Source organism: Urocitellus parryii, chromosome 9 (assembly GCF_045843805.1).
Source record: "Urocitellus parryii isolate mUroPar1 chromosome 9, mUroPar1.hap1, whole genome shotgun sequence".
In the NCBI taxonomy this organism is placed as follows: domain Eukaryota; kingdom Metazoa; phylum Chordata; class Mammalia; order Rodentia; family Sciuridae; genus Urocitellus; species Urocitellus parryii.
Genome location: NC_135539.1, coordinates 74,519,953 through 74,538,018, shown reverse-complemented (window position 1 = coordinate 74,538,018; position 18,066 = coordinate 74,519,953). Strand labels below are relative to the sequence as shown.

The 18,066-nt window shown below is 36.7% G+C and overlaps 1 protein-coding gene across 3 annotated transcripts in view; it reads left to right on the top strand.

Annotated features, from left to right (window-relative positions):
• The first annotated feature begins 1,778 nt into the window (after window positions 1-1,778).
• Tasor2 (transcription activation suppressor family member 2) overlaps window positions 1,779-18,066 on the top strand; it is a 67,046-nt gene continuing 50,758 nt past the window's right edge. For 2 of the 3 annotated variants that reach the window (XM_026391797.2, XM_026391796.2), the window contains exon 1: window positions 1,779-2,454. In XM_026391797.2, the coding sequence (XP_026247582.2) occupies window positions 2,394-2,454 (61 nt within the window). In that variant the 5' untranslated portion in view covers window positions 1,779-2,393. Of the gene's footprint in view, window positions 2,455-17,391; window positions 17,488-18,066 lie in introns of those variants that run through there. The other variant, XM_026391798.2, reaches the window with a different exon arrangement.

The following is an 18,066-nucleotide window of genomic DNA, read 5'->3' as shown; positions in this document are numbered from 1 at the left end:
AAATACATCATAGCATCTCTTAGCAAATCATCACACACCGAGGGAAAATCAAATAACAACTCTAAAACATGATTAGCACATTCACTGGCGGGAACAAGTTGGGTAGAGGTGATTGGTTACTACAAAAGGGGGATTCATTTGAACTGATTGGTTTAAGCCAAGAGGGGTGTTCCTGCTGAACTACAAGGTTTCCCAACGCATTATCAACCACCATAAACTACTGGGAGGGTCATCTGGCATCCCAGGTATTTCCCTGTCTCATGCTGATTGGTGGCTGCTAGGGGGTTACTATGGGTCTCCACCTAGCCTGACTGAATCAGGTACACCTGGCGCAGATCTCTCCTGTTATTTGTAGATAAACCACTTAGCAGGGTGGGAATGTGCCTAGGAGTGCTCTGTGGGTCTTTCCAAGGACAAAGGTCCTGTCCCTTCCTTGGACAGGCTTTGCTCTGAGACAGAGGCTGGTTTTTCAGGGAGAGAGAGACCACAGCAGGCATCAGGAACCCATGACTATATGATAACTAAACCTCTACTGCAACAATCCATACACAAAAGAGTACTTATGACCTAATTAACTAAAAGTTCCACCTCTTCTGCAGGCATAGCGCCCACACCTGTAATCCCAGCAGTTTGGGAGGCTGAGGCAGGAGAACAGCAGGTTCAAAGCCAGCCTCAGCAAAAGTGAGGTGCTAAGCAACACAGTGACAACCTGTCTCTAAATAATATACAAAATAGGGCTGGGGATGTGGCTCTAAGTGGTTGAGTGCCCCTAAGTTCAATGCCTGCTACCCCCAACCAAAAAAAAAGTTCTACCTCTTAGTACTATTGCAATGGCAATTAAATTTCACTAATTCTCAAAGGGAATATTCAACTATTGATTGGGAAACACCAGGGGGAGGGAGCTTCCAGAATATTGGCAAAGTTCCATTTCTTGACCTGGGTGGGGGTTTTATGAATATTTGCTTTAAGATAAATCATGAAGGGCTGGGGATGTGGCTCAAGCGGTAGCGTGCTCGCCTGGCATGCATGCGGCCCGGGTTCGATCCTCAGCACCACATAAAGATGTTGTGTCCGACAAATACTAAAAAGTAAATATTAAAAAAAAAAAATTCTCTCACTCTCTCTTAAAAAAAAAAGACATTTATTTAAAAAAAAAAATAAATCATGAAGCTATACCTTCTGGTTCTTTGCATTTTTAATACAATTTCATTCTTTACCTTCAATTATTGGAACAAGCTTAATTTCACTTCTCAGAGCCTTTACACTTGCTGTGCCTTCAGGTGTGAAAGCTCTACTTTCAGATCTTCTTAGGATTCACCTGGCCATCTTCATCTTTGATTTTTGAATATCCCCTTTTCATTGAGATCTTGTAGTTCTTCTTCTGCTCTGGCCTCTGGCTTCCAACTCCATCCACTAGCATTTCCAGTTTGTCTTCACAGCATGTATTATAGGAATTCTACTTCGTTATGGTGTAGATTTATGTTTTTCACCCATCTCTAAATTCGATTATGGCTACAGGGTCTTTGTCCAGCTTGTTCATGGTTGTTAATTCAAGGGTCTAATGCAGCACCTGGTCACAATAAACAGAGAACTATCCCACCAAGTGATTAAATCTTTGTATTCCCAAACGTGTCAATATACTTAGCTCAACAGCACTTAATCTCTCTCAATGAGGTTTATCTTGGGTAAGGATAGCCCTGAATTAACGTTATTTATGGTCACCTTTGCTCTCTCCATATGGATTTTGGAGAGCTGTTCTAGGGAACTAGCGCAGAGACCGCGTGTTACATGGATAAGGGCGAGACTTTGGAAATGTCTTAAGTGGCAGGAGGATCAGGCAGCAGGGAAGGCGAGGTGTAGGCGAACTTCACTGGATACCGCACCTAGAGAAGCCACCGCTAGTCTCCAGTCGTTTCCCGCCAGCGTCTTCTGCATCCGGGAGCCAGTCTCGCGAGATGCGAACTCGGCCGTTCTAGCCTAAGACTCGCGCCTGCGCAGAGACGAAAAGCGAGCGCCGCGTGGACGCCAATGGCGGCTCGCGCCTGCGTCCTGGTTTCGCCCCGTGATTGGTTCCCGTCTTCCAGGGGACGCGGCAGTTCAGTTTTCACTTTCTCTCTTTTTCCGCACCCCTCCTCTTTTTCCTTGAGCCACAAGGTTTTACTTCCGGTTGCTGGAGCCCGGCCGTGAGAAAGTCGACGCGGTCTTTCAGGCGGCGGGCATCCTGGGGCAGGTTGTCGGCTGTGACTGAGGGGAGACCCGGGGCGCGGGGAGCGCGGCGTTCCTCTGACGAGGCGCTGTTTGCGCGAGGGCCGGGACGGCGCCTGGTTTCGTGCACACTTGCTGGCCAGCTGGCTGCCAGGCCGGGGAAGGAGGAGCGGACGCGCTGGAAAAGCATGGGAAGAAAAGTGCGCAGTGATCTCAGGTCCTCGGGGCCAGCGGCCGCACCAAGGACAGGTAAACCCCTTTCAGTCCGGGGCGTCCTGGTCGCTCACCTCCGCAGACACCCGGAGAAGAACGGGTCCTGAGGGTGAGCGCACCGCCGGTTGCTCGGGCGTGTGCGCCGCGGCCGGGGGCTGCGTTCCTGGGGTTCTGCGATGATGGGCAGCGGGCGCGTTCCTACCACCTGTTTGCCTTGCGGCGGGTGGGAGGGGTCGGCATTGCTCTGTGTTCTTTCTGCTTAGCCACCTTCCCATGACTATCCAACCTATGGCCAGTCTCAGTTTCGCCAGCACACACATCTTAACCATGGCACAGGTCCGTGCAGGGCTTCGAAATTGGTTTCTCCCTCTTTTCAGGCAGAAAGTCTGAAACGGTTTAAACATTTCGTTTGGGTTCGCCTTTCAGAAGGCAACTGCATCCTCACGAGTAGGACAGTAAGTTCTTGGCTGAAGTGGCCCTCATTGGGTCTGGACTGCCAGGAAATCGTTTCCTAAGGGTTCGTTATGAAGCCTGCTACTCAAGTTTCTTTCTTCAGAGACCATGGCAGTACGTGACCTCTAAAAAAAGGGGGGGGGGCTGCCCATAGGGAAAGTCATTTAAGAACTAGCTGGAATAATGCATAAGGAATGTTCTAAAAGTTGGTCCTTGCAACCCAGCAATTGGTCTGAAGGCGGCACTAACCAGCACTTTCTGGGAGAACGTGATTGATGAACCTCAAAATTTGAGTTTCAGAATTCTCAAGTTTTTCTTAATTACCACTTGTCTTTTTGAAATTCATGTTTAAACCAGTTTTACCTTTCTTTTTTCTTCCCGTTAGGTAAAATTAGAATGGTAGGGCTTATGAAAATGTGTCTTAAGCTTAAGTATTGTGCAAGTACACGATACTACTTGTAATAGCATTAGTGATCTGAGGGTCCACAGTGATCCACAGTGTTCCCCTGAGAAAGCATTGTAAAGGGAGGAGTGTGTGTGAGATAGTCAATGTGGTAGAATCTGAGGCTGGTGTAATTCTATCCGGGAGGTTTATAACAAAGCAAATTAACAGTGTAAGAATACTCTTCTCTTGACAACCTGCCTTGTAGAAATGGATAACTGTATATCATATCTCCAAAACATCAATAACTAACCAGGCCAGAAAAAATAAAAGGTGACTTAAGTATCCACAATTATTTTAAGGAAGGCACAACACAGTATTTGAAATATATTTTCAGGATATTTGCCCAAATGTAATTAATGCTCTTTTAAAAAGATATAAATTATGAGCATATCCTGTAACCTAGACATATTTGCTTAAATGAATTAAAATCCACAGAGTGCCTAAAACCTTGCCTGAGAATATTTGTTAAATAAATATAGTATGATATAGTTAGTATAATTAGACATTGCATGTATTTTGTTTCTCTGCTAGTGGACATTTATTTTCAAGATTTCTTTGTAACAATGCTGCCATGATTGGTTTTGGTTGTTTTGATGCTATTATAAACATGCCTCAAGTGATCAGATAGTGTTTTAGAGTCCTTATCAGAATGATTTCAAATAATTGTACTCTTTTGAGTTCTCAAAACATGTATTAATCTTCCTGCTAGTCGGCAGTGGATAATAAAAGTATTTCTAAATATTTTACCCATTTAATAATTGAAAGAAAATTCTATTTAATTTTTATCTTCTTTGATGAATAAGAAAGTCAAATATTTTGGCCAGGGCAAAATATCATTTGTGTATGTATTTATTGGGTTCGAACTCTCTTCTTTGAGCCATGTACTGTTTTAGTTATTATAGCTTTATAATATATTTTGGTGCTTTCTTTCTTTTGAAAAAGCTTTGGGTTCTTTTACATTTTTCTTCCAGATTAAATTTAGAGCCATCTCTTCAAGTAAATCTTCTTTGGGATGTTGTTTGAGATTGCATTGAATTTTATAGATTAATTTGAGAAGAGACATTCTTTTGAGTTTTTCCTTCTAGGACAATAGGTATGTCTGTTTCTTCTTCCAAAAAAAATTTGTTTTGTATGAAAAATGCTATTAAAAATATACAGTTTTAAAAAGTACATATCTGTATGTTGCTTAATAGAAAACCACAGGAACCTTAGAAACATTTTGTGTCTGTTCTAGGAGGAAATAATTCCTTGCTCCATCACCATGATTATTATCAATTTTATGTTAATTATTCCCTTGTCTTTATTTACAGTTTTATCATGTATTTTTTCTTAACATATTGTTTACTTTCACTTGCTTTTGAACTTTATTTAAATAGAACCATAGTATATGTTCTGTCAGTTATTTTTTATCAAACATTGTTTCTGAAATTCATCCATGTTGAAGCATGTGCCTGTAGTTGAGCAATTCACAAACTTTTGGTCTCAGGATTCCTTTATACTTTAAAACACTATTGAGGATACCAAAGATCTTTTATTTATTTGGGTAGTATCTGTTGGTAGTTACTACACTAGATGTTAGAACTGACCAATTTAAAATGTATGTATTTGTACCTTTAAAAAAAAGCCCATTACATCCAATATAGATAACATTTTAATGACAACAACCCACCTCCAGTATTAGCAATGAATGGCACTGCTTTACATTTTTGCAAATAATTTTAATGTCTCCTAGAATTCTACTTCACATTTTCACATTGAGTCTACTGCAATGTATAGAGAAAAAAGTATAGAGAAAAAGTGGTTGGAAAATGGAGAGATACTTGAATATCATTTTGAGGTAGTTATGTTCTTTTTGATATTTATCATTTATGTCACTAACAGTTTCTCAAAGGGTAGCATCAATGTAGAATATGGAACAATATTAGTAAACTTCCCTTGCTCTGTGACATTAACATCCATTGGTCTGTATTACACTTTTAGGAAAAATATGCTTTTTCTCCTACTCCATTTGTCATTTGGAAAACATTGCCTCACTGAATTTTGCAGCTCTTCTGGTTGACAATGCATACCATTATATAGTATTTGAAAGAATCATGTATATTAGCATTATCATCATTTTGGGAATCCCTGTTGTAGTTCATTCATTTGCAATGAAATATAATTTGTTGGTAAGAATAGTCTGAGGGCTGGGGTTATATCTTAGCAGTAGAGAGCTTGTTTTGCACATGTGAGGCACTGGGTTCGATCCTTGTACCACATTAAAAAATAAATAAATAAAGATATTTTTAAAAAAGAATATAGTCTTTATTTATCCATGTTGGTTATTTCCATCATTAAGCTGTTATAATTAGTGCTGATGGCTCAAAGTGCATATATACAATATTTTTACTCCGGCGCATTAGTAGTGGAATTGCTAGGTCCATAGGAAGACTGTGTTGGACTTTCTTAGATGCTATGTAACATTTCCAAAATAGTGGGTTTTGATTTTTTTCTTACATACATGACAATAGTGGAATGCATTATAATCATAATTACCTATTCATAGCACAATTTTTTGTAACCAAAATGGTGGTTTTGATTTATCATTCAGCAGTAGTGAATGAAACCTACCATTTCTCCAACCTATTTGGCTTTGTCCAACCTATTGATTTTTGCCAGTGTGGTGGAAGTGAAATGGTACATTGTCTTTACAAACTATTTCCCTGCTTACTTAAACAAATTGAAAATCTTTTCATGTGTTTTTAGTCAACCATATGTTTTCTTTATTTAGTCATGTTTATCCCATTATTTCTATAGGGTACTTATTTCCTCATACATTAGGTTGTAGGCATTTTTAAAAATATGTTGCATGTACAAATTGATATATTCTTCTGTTGCTATCCCATGTTTTTTCTTAATATATTTGGAAAACCTCCATAAATAAGAATATAGAAAACATTATATAGCACAGGAAAACAATTTTCCATTCTGTGGCTGTACCAACTTTTTTTTTTTTTTTTTTAAACCAGGGTACTTAACCACTAAGCCACATCCCCAGCTTTCTTTGAGAAAAGATCTCACTAAGTTGCTTTCTGCCTTGCTAAGTTGCTGAGGCTGGCTTTCAACTTGTGATTCTCCTGCCTCAGTTTCCAGAGCCATTAGGAACATACAGGCATGTGTCACTGGGCCTGGCTGTACCAGTATTTTTTTGTTTGTTTTAGCTAGTCTGTAGTAAATGGATTATTGAGTTATATCTAGTATTTTGCTGTTTGTTGGAGTGTAATGTATTTTAATATGCTTCGGAAACTAGTCTTGATAATTGAGTTGCCAAGTACCTTTTCTCTCATGGTTTTTTTGGGTTTTTTTGTTGTTGTTGTTGTTTGTTTTTTAGTAAGCAAGTTCTTAATAAGTTGAATTTATCAATATTTTTCTTGTAAAGGTTCTCTATATTTTCTTCAAAGCCTCTTAGAGATTATTTCACATTTATATACTTGGAATTGTTATTTGTGAACATTTTACTTTATTCTCATGTAGATAACCAATTATGGAATTTGCCATTGAACTCACTTGAGCCTAAAGTATTGTTGGTGGCAGATGTTTAAATAATAACTCAATTTTTTTAGTGGTTATAATTATGTCAAGTGTGGTAAATCAACTTTTCTAGGACTTTGTCCATTTTGTTCAAATTTTAGTACATATCATCAGGGTTGTTGTAAGTGCCAAACTTACAATAGTGCCATCTTACAGTAGTATGATAACTTTAATTCTTATACCAAAGGCAGTTTGCACCAATGTGTTTGAAAACTATATAAATTTCATCTACCAATATTGTTCTAAATGGAAGAAACATCTGAATAAACCAATAATGATGAAAAAAAACCCCAAGAGACTAGTCATAGCTCTACTCCCTCTTATAACCTCTTTGTTCCAAATATTTTTTCTTTTTTCCATAATTATAATTGCTATAATATTACCTATTTCATTACTAGTCTTTTCAAACAACCAGATTTTGCTTGCATTGATTTATTAGATTGGATTTTTATTTTTAAATTGGCTTCTTTTTTAAATTATTGCTTTTCTCATAAGAAATGTGTCTGCAGTGTATACTTTGTTTTTCCCTAGTTAGATTTAATAACTTTTAATTGGAGAATTCAATCTCTTGCTAATAATCTATTTTCTGTACATGGCTTGGTGAAAATAGACCCCATTTAGAACCTTTGTACACCTGCTTCCTCATTAGAAAGAATGTTTAAGACCAATTCCTGAGGCCTCCTTTGTTCAGTTGAGGCACCTCCTTCATCCCTGTGGAAATCTCTTACTTCTTTATGCCCACCACCACATTTGGAGGTGGGCTATAATAGTCAAGAGAATCCCAAAGTGGTCTTAAAATGTAACTGTTACTGAGAGATATTTTTTCTTAGGATTTTTTTGTAAGAGGGATAGTCCACTGAACAATATCTTATTAAAGGTTTATAGTTTAATATTGAAGCACAAATTCATAAACCTAGTTTGATGTGGAATAAGAATAGTGACTTAACTTTATATAGAAGTCAAAAAAGGTCACCATACAAGCTTTGAAATGATTCTAATAAAATTACATAATCTCCCATATAAAAAGTTTGAAGAATTGGTTGACCTTTTTACAAGAGCATATCAAGAAAAAAAAATTTTTTTTTTCAGTACTTGGGAATGAACCAGGGGTCCTCTACCACCCAGCTATATTCCCAGCCCTTTTTATTTTATTTTGAGACAAGGTCTCACTATTGCCCAGGTTGGCCTAGAACTTGTTATCCTCCTTGCTATGGCCTCCCAACTAGCTGGCATTACAGGCATGTGCCTCTGTACCCAGCAAGAATAAATTATTGTGTGTGAGTGTGGTGCTTGGGATTGAACCCAGGGCCTTGTGCATGCGAGGTAAGCCCTCTACCAACTGAGTTATATCCCCAGCCCAAAATAATTTTTGAAAAAATTTTTGTTGTTGTAGATGGACAGAATGTTTTGCTTTTATTTGTTTATCTTTTATGTGGTGCTAAGGATTGAACCCAGGGCTTCAAATGTGCTAGGAAAGTTCTCTGCCACTGAGCTATAGCCCCAGCCCCAAGAATAAAATTTTTGATAGGTATAAGATTATAGTCATCAGTCTGATAATCAAACTTTTTAGAGTATTTTGAATTTTGAGAATGTTAAAACATTCAAAAGCTGAGTATTAATTAAACCCTAGGGTAGGAAAACTGCAATTAAATGAAAAAGTCAAGAGTACATAGATAAAATTCATTTTACTCAATGAATATTATCTGAATTTTTTTTAAAGCAGTTTCTTTCCACCAGTTAAATTAAAATACCCTAAGTAAATGTGCTATTTTAAATAGCACATAATTGCTGGGCTGGAGGCAGAGGCAATGAGGATCACAAGTTTGAGACTAGCCTCGGCAACCCCGTCTTAAAATAAAAAATAAAAAAAGGGGTTGGGGAATGTAGCTCAGTGATAAAGTAACCCCTGGGTTCATACCCAGAACTGAAATAATAAAAATAATAATAATGACTTAATTTCTTTTTGCATATAAGTCATTTGCTTTATGAGTTCAAATTATCCTATATATGTTGTTACAACACAATATGGTAATGATATTTGCTTTACTTTACTAATTGATTACATCTAGGAACTGTATATAGACCTCTTGGTTACTTAGTTTAACCACTATGTTAATGACTAGGAAGTGAAGACATTCTTAGATCAAGGCCAAGTACTTCACTTTCCACACCCATTGGATTTTATTTTTGGCCTGTTTGTTAGGGCTGCATAGTTTAGTGGAATGGAGGAGCTCCTATCCCTAATTTCAGATGCTCTTAACATCTCTTAAAGGATGCGTGAAGCGTTCAAAATCATACTCAATGGAGGTTTTTTTTTTTTTTTTTTTTAATAAAACCCGTGAGACCACATGCAGCAAGGCTGTATAAACCGACAGTGGAACAGTGATTTTGAGGTCACTGTACTGAAAATAACAAGGACTTCAGAATCAACTCTGGATTTGCTGGGTGCCTGCAGGCAGGACACTCAGGAAAGCTGGACCCTGGAATGCTCTCTGTAAAACCTCACGGAAACCGCCCTCCCAGAGTGGTCCTAGGGATACCCAAGAAGCTCAGGTCCCACAGGAGCCTGTGGCCCCCACACGGGACAGGGACCTGCGCTGGAGGTGGGCAGTGGGCATGCCCGGCTGCTGCTGGCTGAGCCCCGCCCTTTTTGACTTTCGAAAGGCGCAGGTCCAGGCCTCGCCTGCCCAGGGTTTGGTGTGGCTGGCCTGCCCAGTACACTGGCCTGGGTGGGCGGGAGGGGGCCAGAGCCCCGCCCCCTTGAGGTGAGGAGGGAGGTGGCCGCTGACTTACTCACCTGGCCTGCGACGAGGGGGCTTGTCCTAAGGCCTGGGTGCGAGGGAGCCAGGGTTCATCTTCAGGAGAGAGGGTAGCTAGTGAAGCCTGGGCAGGGCCACAGGGCAGGCAGGTCTCCGCCATCCAGACGGGGAGTTGAAGGAGTGTAAAGCGCCTCCACTGCTGGTCCTCACTGGGTGGTGCCGTGGTAGTAGGCCCCAAGGAGGACCACATCTTGCGTATGTAGACCTCCCTCCGGTAGTTAAGGCCTCCCAAGTGGACTTTACACTTCAAATAATAGCAAGACATATCTCAGAGTTTATTCTGCTATGTTAAATCTTGACTTCAGAAAATATTTAGATTTTTTTTTTGTACGTGGGAGAATTTCCTAAATGAATTTTAAAACTTCTATCAAATCTTGCATTTCTCATTCTGTCATTTAAAGCTTTTTTAATAGAATTGCTTTGTATGAGTCTGTTTTTTTAACTTGTGAGAAGTACTATTTCTGTTTATGTTTTTGTCATTTATGGAAGTTGTACCTTGCTGCTACTTAAAAGCTGTGCTCACAAAATGAAAATAGCCTTATTTCTCCCAAATTATATTTATATTTATGTTTATTTAAAATCTTAGGTAATCCATAAGCTATAAAAATAAAGCAATAAAGGACTTGGCCCACCCAAAGATAACTTTGTATTTTATTATCTGCAGTGGTACTAGGTGGTCTGCTGGAAACTGAGGGACTTCTGTCAACAAGAGGCAGAATTTGTTTCCTTGGGTGTTACATTGTGGAGGGGAAGATAGATTGCCCCCCCCCACCAAAAAAAGTTAATTGATAAAAAATTGCAAGTTATAATGAGTACATTAAACAACACCTACTTTAGATGGAGTGATCAGAATAAGTCAGGGGAATGTGTGACAAGGTGAGGTATAAGAAATAAGCAGGAACCAATTTATACTTGCCCATGGAAGGAAGCACATGTGTTCTGAGGGCAGTGAGAGGCAGAGGGTTTTGTTTTGGTACCAGAGAGTGAACCCCAGGGGTGCTTAACCACTAAGCTATATCCCCACACTTTTATTTTTTATTTTGAGACAGGGTCTTTAGGTTGGCCTTAAACTTGTGATCCTCTTGCCTTACCTTCCAGAGTTGCTGGGATTATAGGGGCCTCGCTAGGCAAATGGTTTTAAGTAGAAATAAATAACGTGATCTGGGAAACTGACTAACTCATTAAATATTTATTGAATCCTTACTGTGTACCAGGCACTGTTCCAAGTACTGAGAATACAGCATTGAAAAGATACAACAGCTTTGTATTTTTGAAGCTAATAATCTAGTGGTGGGAAGATAGTCAGATAAAAATATCTGTTATTGATGTGTGTTATGCAGAAGATGACCATTATTGTAATTGTGGTATGTGTTAAAAGGGTTGGTATAGGTGCACAATGCTTCTCTTTTGTAATCTGCTTTTCTTTCCACTGAAAAAGTTTATTGTAGAACATTTTTCAGTGTTATTAAGTAAGCAGATTTCTAAGATTATAGTAGAATAACATTCACAAAAAATGCTGTGCAGCAATAAAAATTTACATATGAAAAAGCTTCTGCTGGGAAATAATTGTATATTAATTTCTTTTTGACCTGGCAGCTTATAGCTCTTCTCCCTCATTTCATACTGCAATAGCTCTTTTGTGGTTTTTACTTAGTTATAAGTATGGTTAGTTAAATTTATGGATTTACTATTTAGTGAACCATTTCTCTTATTCCTAGAATCTTTTTTAAAAATATTTTTTTAGTTGTAGTTGACACAATATCTTTTTATTTTTTACAGGGTGCTGAGGATCAAACCCAGTGCCTAACACATGCGAGGCGGGCGCTCCACCATTGAGCTATAGCCCCAGCCCTCCTAGAATGTTTTGTCAGTCAGGTTTTGGTATTAGAATTTGACTGCTTTGTGAAAAGAATTGAGAAGCTTTATTTCCAAATTTTAGAACAGATTATTTATCATAAACATTATTCTTGCATTCACTTAACAAATACATATTTATTAAATATCCATTATGTGCTAGCATTAAACTAAATACTAAATAATACATGGCAAACAAAACACATGATTTCTGTTGTCACAGGCTTTCACTTGTTAAGGAAGAAGACATTAGTTTTTTATATATATTAATCAGCTTTTCATCATAGTGACCAAAATACCTGACAAGAACAACTTAGAGGGCAAAAGTTTATTTTGGGTTCAGGGTTTCAGACATTCAGTCCCTGGTCTGCAGATTCTTGCTCAGGGTCTGAGGTGATGCAGAATATCATGGTGAAAGGGTGTGGGTTAGGAAGGCTGTCAGCTCTTAGTAGCTGGAAACCGAAAGAGGAAGGGAGAGAAAGAAATTGTATGCATGTGTACCAGAAGCTGGGGACAAAATATGACCCAAGGGCATACCCCTATTGATCTGCTTCCTTCAGCCATGCCCCACTTTCTCACAGTTACCATCCAGTAGTACATTCAGAATTCTGACCCATCAAATGACTTAGTCCATGATGAGTTTACAGCTCTCAATCTAATCATCTCACCTCTGAGCATTACTTTATTACCTAACACATGAGCTTTTCAGGGACATTAAAGATCCAAACATAACATTATAAATTATAGTGAATATTATGAAAAAGGCAATGTACTTTGAGAGAATATCATCAAAGATTTACTTTAGATTAATTATACTTTTTGTTGAGTAGTTTTTGATTACATATGCAATACATTTTAATTCATTTAAAATTAATTATATATCTGCTAAAGATATGGTATGTAACTAGGCCAATGGTAGATACATAAGAAAATAAAATTGAAATAAAATTATATAAGTTGAAATATAAAATTATGAAAAAATAATAATTATCATAGTAGATGGTTGTGTATTTTTATGCATATTTATATGATTATGTTCAATTGAGGATTGAACATACTAGGCAAGAACATACTGAGCTTTATTTCCTAGGCTCCTATATTTTTTAATTCAAAAAATTAAAAGACTTAGGTTAAGTAGGCACTTCTGGTTTGACATGTCCAATTATACACCCCTTTGTAAATCCTTCTCTGATTATAGTAAAAGAATGAATATATAAATGCACATAAGTTCAAGAGAGGGAGAGCAAGGAAAAAGTAAGTGAATTCAATAGTTGCTAAACTAGGAAGGAGCTGGGCAAATATTATATGATTTGAAGAATTAGAGAATAGAAAGACTAAACAGAGGTATGCCAACAAGAAGCAAGCTGATTCTTGCCACGTAATCTTTTGGAAAAGGCTCAACTGGTAGCACAAAATACTTTTCAAGGAAGGAATACAGGGGTGGAAATAGAAGAATTGGTTCTTGGTCTGAAGTAACATGGATGACCTAGTTCTCTTTCTCCACTGCCATACACCCAGAAGGTTGAAAAGCCGAGGTGGAGGTGAAGCATATAAATGGCACTTAGAAATAAGTAAAAATCTCCATGCCGAACAGTGAAATCTGCAACTGTCTTTTGCTAGGTGACTCCCAGAACTAATAGTCAAGCTTAGGTGCCCCTAAATAAAATATTAAAGGATTATTTTCTGGGGAAACTGACTAGCCCATGACAAAATATTTAGCAGCTGTGGACTGTAGAAATCATCTGATTCAACAGGTAGGTTCCCCATCAAATCACCTTGAGATAAGAGATGATGGACAAGAATCACTGTCAAGCACAACTTTCAGGCAGCTTTTAATGCCTCACACCTAAACAGAAATGTACAGCCAAGATTTACCAGTCCTTCAATAAAAGTTTCTAACAAAAGAGGTCAAATAGGAAATAAACAAGTAGAAAAGAAAAGGAGTTTGGTAGAAATAGTTTTACTGAAGGGAACCAAAGAAACTTCAACAAAATACAGTATCTTTAGAAGAGATTACACTTACAAAAGATGAAGAGGTTCTGATTTTAAAAGAAATTATTCAGAAAATGAGAAATTAGAAGAAAAAAAATTTAAAAAGTTTAGTTTGAGATTTTAGTTAATAAGGTTGTTCTGTCACCCCAGAAAGTTTTCTGTGCTTACCTACTTGCATCAGTTTTATATCCCTGTCCTTGTCATAGGCAACCACTGGTACCATTTTTAAAAAAAATTTTTTTGTTGTTGATTGACCTTTATTTACTTACTTATATGTGGTGCTGGGAATTGAACCCAGTGCCTCACACATGCTTGGCAAGTATTCTACCACTGAGCCACAACCTCAGCCCCCACTGGTACCATTTTTATTTCTATAGATTAATTTTACAGGTTTTAGAACTTTGTATAAATGGAATTATGTATAAATGGAATTCTATAGTGTATACTCTTTGTGTCTGAATTTTTTTGCTCAGTATAATATTTCTGAGACTCATGCTTTATTAGAAGTTTTTTTCTTTATTGCTTAATAGTGTTATTTTATATGAATATACCAAGTTTATCCACAAAAAGGACTGCAAATGAAGTTCAGCACAACATCATACCTAGTAGTCCAAAACTGAAAAACTGCTGTTCCATTTGTTCCTTGTTGCCAATATATGATATTTTCATTCTTTTTAATTTTGGTCATTTCAACAAATACCATTTTGTTGTGGTTTTAATTAGCACTTCTCTGATAATTAGTTTCTTAATTATGTCTTTTGAAGATCAGAAGGTTTTAAAATTTATTTAGATCTTGTGTATTCATTTTTCTTCTATGGTCACTAATTTTGTGTCCTATGAAAACTTTTTGTATCTAACAATAGAGATTTTTTTTTTTTCTGGTAGAGGCTTTATATAGTTTTCTCATTTATGTATGTATGTGTGATCTATTTCTAGTTTAAATTTTGTGGTTCACTGTTGCTAAAAATCAGTATCTAGACTCTTCTTCTGTGTTCTGTTGGTCTATATGCATTATCTTTACACTTATACCACATTATCTTGTATTATCTTGACTACCTACTTTGTAGTAGTAATTCTTGAAATTAGGTAGAGAAATTAGGTAGCCTTTTGTTCTTTTACAAAATTGTCTTGGCTGTTCTGAATCCTTTGAATTCTTACACAAGTTTTGGAATTGGATCATTACTTTCTGCAGATTGTATTATGTTGAATCTATAGGTCATTTTTGTATCCTTCAGAAAATTATAAAGCTAAGCTGTAGTGTCACAACATACAAGCATGGGTTGAAACTGGAGGATAATAGTGCTCCATGAAGGATGCTTCTAAGAAAAAAGAAACTACTCAGATCAGACCAAAAAAAAAAAAAAAAAAAAAAAAAAAAAAACCCTTCATCCGTCTCTCTAAGGGGATATCTTTAGTTCTCTGGGAAATTTACACATTGATATAATGATTGATGACTGAAATTTAAACAGAGGCAGTTTTAAATTCAGAAAAATAAAACATGGTGTAAGAGAGTAACTTTACTACCCAGAATGACTCAGCCATGATTGATAATACACACTTAAGTAGTGAAACTTTGAATAGTGATATAACAAAACAAGGATTGACAATGAGGAGATAGGATAGAAGCATAGGGAATTTTGTGGGTGGGGAATATGTTTTTCATTAACAGATATTTAGAATGTATACATGTGTTTTACTGGGAGACAAAGTTTTGCCAGAAGATAAAGCTGAAGTTAAAAGTGGTTGGCAAATGATGCTGGTATATAACAAACACCCAACAAATGGTAACTGTCATTATCATTAATAACAGTAGCTTCCTTGCTGATAAAATACTTAATCGGATATGATTCTGTTTATGTCAACAAATAAAAAAAAATAACAAGTTACCTAGTGCTTGTGTGTAATGTCTCTGGCATAACAAGCCTTTGTCAGTAGGGCAGTTTATAGAATCATAATGGTAAAACGGAAAGGAGCCTTGGAAAGGTCATGACAATTAATGAGGCCTTAGAGAATATAAATAACTTTTTAAAAATCCATCAGTTAAGTGTGCTCCAGCCACAAATGAAAATTGTATAAACAGTAATGTTTCAAAAAGTTCAAAGATAGAGCAACTCCAGATAGTTGATTCATGGGCTTAAGGCTTTCATCAAGGATCTAGTTATTATCTATTAACTTCTATCCTCAGTGTGTTAGCTTATCAGTCCTGACTTGGTTGAAAGAGGTTCAGGGCATAACATCTTGAAATAAGGTTCTGAGACTACATGGTGGAAGCTGGGAGAGCATGCATCTTTTCCTCTTGCCCTTTTGTAAGAAAGCTTCCCCAGAATTCTGTCTGTGGATGTTGATTTACATCTCATTGTCTAGCATTGAGTTACTGGTTTATTCCTAAAACAGTCTGTAGCCAAAGGGAGTAGAATTACCACAATGAGTTTAATTAAACTTTTTTCAATCCTCTCCTGAAACACAGGATCCACCTATACCTTAGAAATATTATTGTCTTGGGGAAGGGAAGGAAAAAAGGGCATGATTGTTGGAAAGTCAGCAACAATAATTTTCACACCACGGTCCAGATAAAGTTAGAGGTAAACCCTACACTAGAATCCCAGTCTCTTCATTTCCGGTTTAATTTTCCTCTCTTGACATAAGCAATTTATCCTTATTTGCTTAATTGATGTCATCAATATACCTATTTCTAAAAGATCTCCCATATATCCACACAATTCTACTAATAATCTTTTTTGGGGAAAAAGGTATGTTGTACATGCTACTCTTTTTGTAAAGTGTATTGAAATCCTCAACTAATAATTGTTTAGAACACAATACCCTTATATCTCCTTGGTCTTCTTTTTTTCCCTCCTCTCTTCTTACCCTAATTAGTCATATGAAGCTACTTGAAGTTTCTTTAGTGTATCATGTTTACACCTCTGTATATTTGCTCACACTGTTTCTACTATCTAGAAAACATAACACGCTCATCCATTCCCTTTTTGGCTTATCACTTAAATATCTCATATTTCAAGTATTAATGATTTCTATGAGACCTTTCTGACTTATCTTCACCTCCATGAGATTATTGGTTTTATACTACTATGCATTCACTATATTATGTTCTAGAGACTCCTACACATTTACCATACTGATTTCTTTGCATCATGTGTCTTTTGTAGTCTGAGCTCTTTTAACCTGTTTATTTACAATAGACCATTTCTCTGTCTTGATAAATCAAAGATATATCATAGTACTGGATACATAATACCATTAATAGTTTAGTTTAACGAATTCACTGATTTGGGGGGGAATGATTTTTTCATTGTGTTCTACTTGACTTTGATATTTTGTAAATATTTTTAGTTGTAGATGCACATAATCTCCCCGCCCCCTCTCTTTATAATGTGGTGCTGGGGATTGAACCCAATGCCTCATAGGTGCTAAGCAAGCGATAGAGTGCTTAGCTCTACCACTGAGCTACAACCCCAGCCCTGCTTTTGTTATTTTTAATAAAGTAAAGATGTGGTTCTATGATCTGCTTTTCATTTTAAAAGGTTCCCCCCCCCCCAGTGAGGCAAAAGTGATTCCTGTAAGCACAGGAATCTTTCTGTGTACAAATTTTTCATTAGAAGTTAGACTCTTGGAGGAAAATTATTTCAAACTATGCTACTGTTTTATAGGGCAAATTTATAGAGGCACTACTCAAAGGAGGTAAAATTAACCATAGACTTATTCCTCTTGCAAATTAGATGCTTGTTTAACATTTGTTTATATCATAGAGTCATTCACTTTATGAATTTTATTTTTCATTTAGCATTTATGATATTAACAAAGAACAGGACTGCGTCAAGAATTCTGGAGGTATATGTGATATAAAGGAACTAAGACCATCCTCCCAGCTACATTCTCTCTTAGAGAAGATCGAGACAGGGTTCTTATCAGAAAAGAGTGGGTATTAATCTAACTGCTGTAAATTATTACTTACGAATTCAAAGTAGAATTATAACATTTTTAGTTTTAATTTAGATCATGTAAAACAGAGTTTTCAAAAAAATCATTTCCAATAGCTGCAATGTTTTCATAATCATTAATCTAAAATTGATAGGTGGTTAAGTTTTTGAATTGCATCATAAAAAGTACATTCTTCTATTTGTATTTCTTCAAAATCATAATTCATTTTTTTCAAAGTTGAGATATTTTAAACGGTGGAAGTAATACATGCTCGTGTAAGAAAAACCTAAATTGGAATAATATATATTAGGTAAAAAATTTAAGTTCCTCTTTTGTCCCCTTCCCAGTTTCAGTAACTATTAATTTAACCAGTATCAACAGTTTGGTTTCCCATCCTTCTATATTTTTTTCTGTATACTTTCAAATACCTAATTTTGCTTACGTATTTTTTTCTTTTTTGCCAAAATGACAGGTAACATATGTTGTTTCTCTGTAGTATATAATAGATATCTTTGTATGTCAGTGAATACAAATTTACCTTGTTTTTAATAGTTGCAGAGTGGGGGGACTGGGGTT